The following is a 10,451-nucleotide window of genomic DNA, read 5'->3' on the forward strand; positions in this document are numbered from 1 at the left end:
TGGAAAGAAGGGACCAGCTTCCTCATAAACTTGTCCCATCCAAGATGCTTGCCCCTGACACTGTCTTGTTAGCAACCCACACACTGGGATCTTTACTGGAACACTTGTATTGCTTCACTGAAGACACCCTGCACAGCCCAGCATGCCTGAAGTCCCCGTCTGGGCACCACAGCTTCCATCTCCGGGTTATAAGATAATGTTAAGCTGTCACCTACTTCTGTTGACCTACACTGGTCCGGGCCTCCCTACACCAAGACTCCATCCTCCTACCAGGTAAGCAGCCAGTGTGGCCCAAACAGTTACTCCAGATGAAAGATCTAGAAACTACTGCCCCAGAGCCCACCAACAAAAGCCACATCTGTCCCCAACATTCGTAACCAAGAAAAGAGCTGGCTCAGGGAGCAGGAATGGAGGATGGCAGAGCAGAGTACCCCATACATAAGGAGGCTGAGGCCAGTGTGCTGCCCCAATATGAGGGCACTTGAGGCAATGCCCAGTGCCTCAGTACACAATTAGCCACTTCATGCACTGGAAAAACATCAGTGTACCCTCAGTTCCCACAAGAAGGAGGTCAGTTGAAGAGGAGGTCAGAGAAGCCCTCTCCTTCAGGGGAGCCCAGATGACTAGGTGGGTACAAAGTCAGACTGCTGGGCCCTGGTGGATGGGTGACTGCTGGCCTACTTACAAAAAGCAGGTTTCACCCTGCCACCTTCGGCTTGAAGCCACACACAGCTGTACAGATGTGCTCTGAAGGATCCAGGCCAGTGGTTCTCAACCTGTGGGTTGCAATCCCTTTGGGGTTGAATGACCCTTCTGTAGGGGTCACCTAAGACCACTGGAAAACACAGATGTTTAAATTACAATTAATAACAGTAGTAAAATTACAGTAATGAAGTAGCAATGAAAGTAATTTTATGGTTGGGGGGTTTACTGCAACTTAAGGGACTGCATTAGTGAAGGATCACAGCATCAGGAAGGTTGCAAACCCCTGGATGTCACATGATCAGTTAAGAGGGAAAATAGCAGGACCTACAACAAGGGGAATATTAGTGCAGGAGCCTTAACCAATCAGATGTGACCTGCAAGATACCCTGGACCAAAATCCTTAAGTCCCATGCCCAGGTCCTGTGACATTGGAGGTCTGAAGAGTACAGTCCCCAATACCCCCCAGAGAGGGCAGGTCTGGCAGGTTTGGGAAGCTCACCTTATGGGGTCAGCAAGCAGATCATCCTAAGGGATCAGCATAATGAGACTCTCCTGCTGCTATTCTGTTTGGAACAGTGGGTTCTCAACCTTTCTAATGCTGACCCTTTAATACAGTTCCTCATGTTATGATGATCCCAACCATAAAATTATTTCATTGATACTTCATAACTAATTTTGCTACTGTTATGCAGGATAGTCTTAGGCAACCTCTTCAAAAGGATCACTCAATCCCCAAAGGGGTCACGACCCATAGGTTGTGAGAATTACTGATCTAGAAGCTGGTAGACAGTGGCTGACTATAGATGCTTTCTAAACCCAGGCTGAGAAGCCAGGCCCAGCTTCTACCAGGCCCCTGTAAGTGCCACCTGTCTCCAAGACACAGGAGAGGCCTACTGATGACCCTACTCCAGCCCTGTCTATTCTATTAGTCCTGAAAGGTCTTGGGTTCCTTAGCCTGGTCCTCCAACCTGCTAAGTGGCAAAGACCCCACTGCCACAGGACGTGTCACCCACAGCATCCCTGTGTGGCCAGAGGGACAGGCTGTGTGTGCGTGCCTGTGTGCAGGGAGAATGAACAGAGTTATCACATCAGCAGATGGCAAGGGGAGCCCAGACAGAAAGACAGTGGACATCAGGGAGGAGGGCAGGGAAGATTGGGGGGGGGCAGTCTAACACATGGTTCCTCCTCCAACTGCACCATTTCCAGCCCTTGCTCCTAGAGCATGGAACAAGGTAGACCTCCTCTGTGCCTCATTCAGAGAACAACAGGCCTTTTATAAGTGGCACTCCTAAATTACTGATTTCAGAAGGCAAAGCCTTCTCTACATTCATCACTATACATGCCCATTTTACAGAGGGAAAAACTGAGACCCAGGTGGACAGATGTCTTGCCTGCAGGCACTGAGAGTGCTGGGTCTCCATCCCAGGGTTCCCAGGGTTCGTGTCTTGGAGGGTAGAATCTGTGTGAAGCCAGGGACTAAGGATAGGCAGAAGGTCCCTGGCATAGCGCTCACACATGATTCACAAACTGTGGCCTTACAATACAAGCTGTTCTAACCCATCGGTGTCATCCTCCAGGGGTCAGAATCTCAGTGTCCTGGGGTATGGCCCTGTACAGAAATTTAAACCAATTTATTATTATGTTTATGCATAGGTTGTGTTGGGAAGGGGCTCCTGAGTGCTCATCACATGGGTGTGGGAGCCTGGAGAACAACTTTATGGATGGAATGAGTTTGATCCCACTTTACATGCATTGGGGTCCTGGGGACTGAACTCAGGTTCTGAGGCTTGTGTAGCAAACACCTTACCTACTGAGCCACCTCGCTGGCCATGTGCAGTGAACTTCAGAGGCAGACTCTCATTCCTAGCCCCTCAGCAGGATGCCCACACGGCACAAGCCATGGCCTCAGCTTCCTTAATACAGGACTGCCCTGGACACCAGTCCTACTACTGTAACAGATGGGGAAACTGAGTAACGGTCACATGGCAGAGTAGAGAGGCTCTTTGCACCCCACCCCATGTGTGTTGCATTTAGGAGACAAAGGAAACCAGGAGCAAGTACCAAAATGCTCTTCTCTGAGGGCAGACATCTTGTCCTTTTCCACATCTAGCCAGGACACAGATGTGAAGGACAAAGGGACCTGAGCCCAGGATGTGGGCTCCTCACAGCCATGAAGAGTTACCACTACAGTCTGCCAGGGACTCTCCCTGCAGCACAAACCTCACCAGGGCAAGGTCCTGAGAGCTGAGCAGACATGAAGCCTGCAGCCTTACAAACATGTCTGGCCTTCAGCCCTGCCCTCTTTCCCTCCCCGCTTCCAGGGAAGGCTCAGTTTTTAAGACCTTTTGCCTCCACTTCCTCTTTCCCAGTAGGCTCCAATCTCCTCCAGGTTTAGCACAAGGCATCTGGAAAATTTATTCTTCTGAGCAGAAGGCTCCCACACCGGCAAGGAAACGCAGACATCCCCTTGGAAGGGGAAGGACCAGGGTTCACAGAGGCCCACAGCCCAGCTGCCCAGCTGCTGCCAAGAAGAAGATGCCAGCACTGTCTGGCACCTTCCAGAAAGAGCCTAAGCTGGTATCCCGAGGGCCTGAGGCAAATAGTGATGGCCAGGGCCTCCCTGCAGAGAAGGAAGCTGGTGATGGCAGCATGCCAAGTAGCAGGGGACAGATGTGCAGCCACCCTGACAGAACTTTGCAGACCTGTGATGTGCTCAGATGAGAAGCACAGTGACAACCAACCAGGCTTGGGGGCTCTGGCCAGGTGACTCTTGGCAACAGGCTGGGGTACAGTGGGTACTAATCGGCAGGCTTCATTAGTCTGTGCTGCCCACAGCACAGCCTGGGAGAGGGCAAGACAGCCTCAGGGCAGGCACCTTTCCACAGATGGGAGCAGAAGATGGGAGCCAGCAGCACCTGGCCATGTGGGGGAGCACAAGCAGAGGTATGGGGGGAATGGCAGAGACAACAGGGCCTCCTCTCACAGGGGCCTCTGGCCCTGAGAAATGTGAAAGGGTAGGATGGCTCACACACAAATGAAGAGCCATTGGCCCTATAGAAAGGGCCACCTTCACAGCCGGAGGCCAGAGGGGGCAGAGGGCATGACAGGCTAGAAAGTAGGACAGCCTCCAGAATAGATGCCCAGGCCCAAAGCTTACCCTGCGGGAACTGGCTGAGTGACCATGGGCAAGTTACTTAACCTCTCTGGGCTCCTCCCCTACCTAGGACAGTATGGGGGCTTAGACCTACCCACAAGATCATTTAAAAGATATAGTGACCATTTAAAAGATAAAGAGACCATAGCAGCCTGGGAGTCAATTCCTCATGATATTGCCCCCAAACTTCCTCACAACCTGGCCATCCTACCACCTGTTCTGACAGCCATTCATAGCAACAGACAGCAATAAGGCATACTCCAATTCAGCCATCAAAAACAGCACCATCACTCAACAGTGGAAACCGAGGCTCAGAGAGGTCAAGGGTCAGGCCCAAGGTCACACAGCCTACTTCTTATAGAATTATTTAGGCCACATCTATTTTAAGGCAAACCTGGGGGGTCTTTCCATAGTTCCTGTGAGGTGGGGATAGGGATGCCAGGCCCAGAGAAAGCAAGCTGCAGCCCTCTCTGGCCCAACCTAGCCACTGCCCAATTCATGTAGCAGGGCTGCATGGCCTGCAGGACACCAAGCTCTAGAAGACCAAAGGACGGGGAGTGGGGGAGATGAGAGGGGGTGGGAGGGGGAAGTGATCCTCTGCCCGCAACCCAACTAGAGGATGCCAGGGTCCATCTCCCTTCTGTTCCTTCTTCTGAATTCTCAGACACATCATTTCCAGATGTTTTCAAGTTGATTCACTTGAGGGAACACCTACCAGGATCCCCAGATTCCAGCAGGTTCTGGAACATGCCATGTCCCCATCAAGTGGGTCTCCTTAGCCCTTACAAGGCTCTTGTACTTCCCAGCTAAGTTCTCAGACCGTGCACAGGAAGAAAGGAAGGCTAATAGGAAGCTGAGGGAATCTGGGGGGGGGGGGGCAGGGGCAGTTTGGGAAGCCAGCCTTGGGACAAGGGAGAGGCTGTGCCTGTGCCTGCCCTCCTGACAGCCTAGGAGCCTGGCCCGCTGCACACCCCCACTTGTCTCTGCACTGCACCCAGTCTGGCTGATAGCCTCTCAGCTCCCAGCGCTGCGGGAAACAGCCTTTTGGACCTTCTGTGCCTGTCCCTCCCCAGGGACACTGCAGGCTGTGCCTGCCACCGGATCCCAGCATCTGGAACAGTGCCTGGTTCAGAGTAGGCTCTCTATAAATATTTGTGGGATAAATGGGAAGAGCAGGAACGCAGAGGAAGGGCAGAGGGCAGAGGGCTCTGTTCCGGCATCCTCGGACCCTGGGAGCTGAATGACTCCTCCTTCCCGCCATCGCCAGAGTGGAGTCTGAGGCATGCCTGCCACCCCCACTGCAGCACAGGCCTGACTGCAGACACATCCCTGTCCCTTCCACACTTTCATTCAAGCTACCCTTCAGCACAGAGGACAAGCTTCTTGCAAAGGCTACCAGATCTGGTACTTTCTGTCCCCTCATCCCCAGCAGGCTCTTCCCATCCACAAGGCTCCAGGGTTCTTCCTGTCTCTGCACTTTTTGCTACTTTACCAGGTTCCAGTGAGTCTCAGGTAAACTGATGGAGTAGGACCCAGGGGGTAGGGGAAGTCCTGAGTTCCAGGCTGGAACCCTCAGCCACCTGCTGGCTGTGAGAGTCACTAGTCATGGGACTTACCTGAGACTCAGTGTAGGTGTAAGAAGGTTCATGGGACAAGGCGAGGGTCAAGGACAGGGCAGAACTTGACCCCTGGTGGACACAGGAGGGACCTGGGGTCACAATGACTGCCCTTACTTCCCACCCCTGCTGGCTTGGACCCAGGAGTCTTCTGATTACTTAGGTTCCTGTACTGAGGTCAAGTTACCACAAAGTAGGCACTCTGCAGAGAAAACTCCATGCCCCCAGTGAGCACCAATCACCCACACAGACCACAGCAAACCTCCAACAGTCATCCTGCCTGTGGCCATAGCCTCACTCAAAACTGCCCTGTCCCTTCTGCCCAAACAGAGGGCCACCAGGAACAGCCTCAACACAGTAAGCTTGGTCTGCAGACATTCAAATGCCCCCCTGATTAGTTTAATTATTAGAATGTCTCTACAAACCATGTGGCCTGTATTCCTACTTCTCAGCCAAGAGAACTGAGCCCAGCCACGATAAGAACTTGGCAGACAGCTCTGCAGCAAAGACAGAGGCAGGCTGGGGACCAGGCCTGTCCTGCCCCAAGCCAAGCTCTTCCTGCACTTCAGGCCTTATGGAGCTGTGCCTTCCAAGTCCCAGCAACAGCCTCAGCATCGGCTGTCACACACCTGTGGCTAATGAAAGACTTGGCGTCCTATGCCAGAAGCAGGTATTCCCTTTGCCATCAAAACCTTAAAAGCAACTCAAGACCAAAGCCAACTCTGGTAAAGAGAGATAAGGGCGGTGCATGAGGCTGGGGGGGTCGTAAGCCTGGGAAAGGGACACCCAGGCACAACAGAGATTGCCTCATAGGTCATTCTCCATGTGTACAGGCATACCTCTCTCTCTCTCTCTCTCTCTCTCTCTCTCTCTCTCTCTCACACACACACACACACACACACAATTGCAGGAACCAGACACTTTACAAACAAACAGCCTTTCCTGAACTGGACCCACCTACCCACCCTTGTGTCTCTCTGCAGGTCCCTGGCCAGTCACTGCCACACAGGCCTCTGCCCAGGACAGGGCAGTCTGTTTGGTAGGAATTAGGATCCCAGCCCAAGGGCAAGAGAATGAGTACAGTTCACAGATGCCTGCCTGCCTGTTGCCCCCTTCCCCAGGGCCACCAGGTCAGCTCCTGCCCCGGTTCTTACAAAGCTAGGTTCCAATGTCCCAGTGCCCTGACTGTCTCCTACCAGGCAGACAGCTGCATCCTGAGAACAGGCCCCAGGCCTCAGCTCAGCTCCACGCAGCTGACTCCCAAAGAAGATACTAACCACTGCAGCAAAGGTTGTCTAGGCCACCATCCTGGGTCCCATGAGCCTGTGTCCCACGCCTACACGTCTGGAATCTGTTGCCATCTGCTTCATAAAGCCACCGGGAAGACTCAAGTGAGATGCACTTGGGTGGGAATCTTGGGAAGAGAGAGGCAGCCAGGAGCTAGTGAGAGGAACTTGCCACAGGGACCTCCGGGTGACCTGCGTGGCTACACTAATTACCAATGTTATCGGGCGGACAACAGCCATGCCCTGAACTTCCTCCGTTTGATAGATTCGCGGCAAACACGCCCAGCTTCAGCCTCATGCCTGCTGATTCCAGCCACTATTCTTCCACCCCTGCCCCCAGACCCTCTAAGCTCCTGCCTCAGGCCTCCAAGGTCAGCCAAGCTAGCAAGGCAAAGAGAACGCCTCCTGCTGGGGCATGCCACACAGAACCAGTGATATCGCCAAGGAACAGAAAACATCTCTCCTTTTGATGACACAGATGCTCTCAGATGGAAGCCACTGCTTACCTTTGTTGCTCCTGCTGCCGGGGAGCTCCAGCCCATGGGCCCCTGGCTGACCAGCCCTTGACCTGCACAAACCAGGGTCCCACATTCCACGCAGGCACCAATGATGAGCTGCCGGCCGTCATCCACCAACAGGCTGTGGCTGGCTCTCAGGGTATACAGGAACAAGGGCAGCCGGGCCACCCTCACTGACTTCAGCCCCAGACACCGTTTCTTCTCTTGCTGACAGAAGAAGCACACGAACGTGTCCACCTGGTACTGCCTGGACCAGGCGCTGACAGCCTGGTGAGCGGCTCTGGCTTCGTGCTGCAGCCACTGACCCAGCAAGTCATGATAGCAGAGCACACAGGTGGTCACCAGGCCGGTGGAGTCTGCAGGCCTGGCCCGTGGGGCAGGCGGATAGACAGTGAGGAAAGGAAAGAAGGGTTCCTTCTCGCCCAGGTGGCTGGCAGGGTTCATGCTGAGCTGGAACTCCTTGCCTGGCCCCAGCTCAGCCCCGCAGATGTAACAGACAGCAGGCGGGCCTCCCTGAGCAGAAGCCGGCAGATCGCTCAGAGTAGGGTCCGAGGCGGAGAATGCTTGGTGGTACCTGCCCAAGAAGCCTTGCACGGAGCTGATGAGCTCACGGTTATGTGATGCCCGGTACAGGGCCCAGACGTCCTCCAGGACGCTGAAGCACTTGGGACAGCTGCGAACCTCGCAGCGCTTGTTGGGGGGCCGAGCATTGGGTGGGCAAGGCAGGAGGCTGAGGAAGGGGAAGTGCATGGAGCCTCCTGAGTTGCCATTGACGATGCGGGAGGGAACTGCCCGGGCATCCCGTGTACAGTCCTCCCCACAGAGGTAGCAGGCCTCCCGCAGCAGCCCCGCGGCAGTGGCGGGCCCCTCCTCTCTGGGGAGTCTCCGGGCCTTGGAGGCCATGCCGGGGGCGTGGCTGTTCAGGGGAACCACGTAGAGCCGCTGCAGGACAGGCACGTTGGCAAGCTCGAAGCTCTGCCACTGGTGCGTGAGGGACGAGAAACAGCAGGGACACACGAGGGTGCTGCCCGCCTCAGTGATGGGCTGGGCTCCGGGTGGGGGGCTATGCAGCCACAGAAAGGGAAAGAAGGGCGCCTGAGAGGGCGCCTCCTGTTTTTGCACGTGGATCTGCTGCTGCGAGGCTGGCGACAGCGCCGACCCACAGACGTAGCAGCAGCGGGCCTGGCTGTCGGCGGGCGTCGGGGCAGGCCGCTCCAGGCCCTCGTCCCCGAGGCTCCCGGCGACGTCGCTGCCCTCGGGGGTGCTGCTGCGCTCTGGGGGCCCCGTGGCCCGGCTAGAGGCGGCGCTGTCCGTGCCGTCAGGGGCAGTGGGGACCGGCCAGGGTTCCTGGACGCCCCTCAGCACGCTGGCCCGAGGCGGCTCGGGAGTCCAGTGCGTCCCGGGCCCGGTGCGTCGGCGCCGGGCTCCGGGCTTCGTGGTGTCGTGAGCATCCTCGGGCTCAGGTTCCGGCTCGGGCTCCGGCTCTGGCAGCGCGTCGGCGTCCGACAGCTCCGACAGCTCCGAGTCGCGCGCGTCCTCGGCGTTCCACTCGCGGGCCCCGCGCCGGCCACCCGCGCTCGCGTCGCACTGGTGCGGCCGCTTGAGCCAGTACACGCGCTTGTCCACGGGCGTGCGCGCGCGCTCGAAGGCGGCCCACTGCTCGGCCAGGAAACAGCGGCACACAGCGCACACCAGCACGCAGCCATCGGCCGCGCTCAGCCCGCGCGCGCCGGGCGCCGGCTCCTGCTGCTGCAGGAACGGAAAGAAGGGCTGCGCGGGGCCCGCCGGCCTCACCGGCAGCTTCAGCTCCTTGCCGCGCGCGATGCCGCCGCCGCAGATGAAGCACGACAGGGCCGCGCCCGCCGCTGCCATGAGCCGCTGCTTGCGGGAGAGCGGCGCCGCCCGGCCGCTCATGGCCCGGCCGCCGCGCCCGCCTCCGCGCTCCCCGGGCTGTCGCTGCTCCGGCCGCGCGCCCCGAGGCCCCGCGCCCAACTCGCAAAGTTTGGCGGGCGGCGGCGCGCACGCGGCCCGGGGCGCACGGAGGGTCTCCGCGGCGGTGCCTGGGGCTGCTCAGTCCCCGGCTGGCGGCGGTACGGGCCCAGGCGGCGCCGGAGAGCGCGCCCGGAACGTGGAGGTGGCGGCAGTGGCGACGAGCCCCGGGCGGCTGCGGCGGCCGCATGTGCGAGCTCCGGCGCCGGCCCGAGCGTCGGGTCATTTAATTGGGGAGGAGGGAGGCGGGGCGGAGGGCGCGGGAGGGTGGCGGAGGCGGGGAAGCCCTCCCTCGCGCCGCCCTGCTGCCCGCCTCCACCCCGGCTCCTCCCCCAAGACTCCTCCTCCTCCTAATCCTCCCCTCCCTCCCCTCCTCCCTTGCCTCCTCCTCCACCTAATCCTCCTCCCCTTACCTCCTCTCCGCCCCTCCTCCCCTGACTCATCCTCTCCTCGCGATCCTCCTCTTTCCTCCTCCCCTGACCTCTTCTCTCCCCACCCCACCCCCGTCTTCCCTCTCCACCCTCTCTCACCCCCCTGTGTCCCAAACTATGGCACAATAGCGTTCAGCTCCTCTGTCTATTCTGTGTCCAGCAGGAGCCCGCGGTGATTCATTGCTCCAATTAGGGGCTCTGCAGCCCGTGGCTCGGGCTGTCTGAAGGGTCTCCTTTGGGACCCACGAAACCCATCAGCCGCTGCCGCTGATCTTTAAGGAAAGGTCAAACCGGACGCATTAGAGCCAGGTGAGGACCGATGGGTACCAAGGGAGACTTGGGAAGGGCACCCCCACCCCTCCCTCAGAAGCTGGGGAGGTCCTGGCCCTTCAGTAGCCCAGGTTTGGGGTCACCTTTCTGGGCCCAATGCCCTAGTTTTAGAAACAGAGGGAAGAGTTGTCTCCTGCATCACCCTGGAGACAGAGTCCTCACAGCCTGCCCCCACCCCGACTGGCCAGGGGCCACTGTGTCACCGTAGGGATCTAGGGTGTAGGAGTAGGAAAGATACTGTGTGTCCTAGGACTAAGAACTCAATCTCTCTGTGCCCTTTTCCTTCCTGTTGAAAGTGTTGCAGCAGAAATCGCAGATATCCACGACTTAATGCATTGTATGCAGATACATTGTAGCTGTTTAACACAGAGGCAGACCTGCATGCCAAGTTCAGTACTGTTACATGCTTCTTAGCTACTTCC

General features: G+C 57.4%; 1 protein-coding gene across 3 annotated transcripts in view; it reads right to left on the reverse strand.

Moving 5' to 3' along the window:
- Gse1 (Gse1 coiled-coil protein) overlaps window positions 1-9,220 on the reverse strand; it is a 340,737-nt gene extending 331,517 nt beyond the window's left edge. For all 3 annotated transcript variants that reach the window (XM_051201581.1, XM_051201579.1, XM_051201578.1), the window contains exon 1: window positions 7,268-9,220. In XM_051201581.1, coding sequence (XP_051057538.1) covers window positions 7,268-9,193 — 1,926 coding nt within the window. In that variant the 5' untranslated portion in view covers window positions 9,194-9,220. The remainder of the gene's footprint in view (window positions 1-7,267) is intronic.
- Window positions 9,221-10,451: the final 1,231 nt, after the last annotated feature.

Source organism: Phodopus roborovskii, unplaced genomic scaffold (assembly GCF_943737965.1).
Source record: "Phodopus roborovskii unplaced genomic scaffold, PHOROB, whole genome shotgun sequence".
NCBI classification, from domain to species: Eukaryota; Metazoa; Chordata; class Mammalia; order Rodentia; family Cricetidae; genus Phodopus; species Phodopus roborovskii.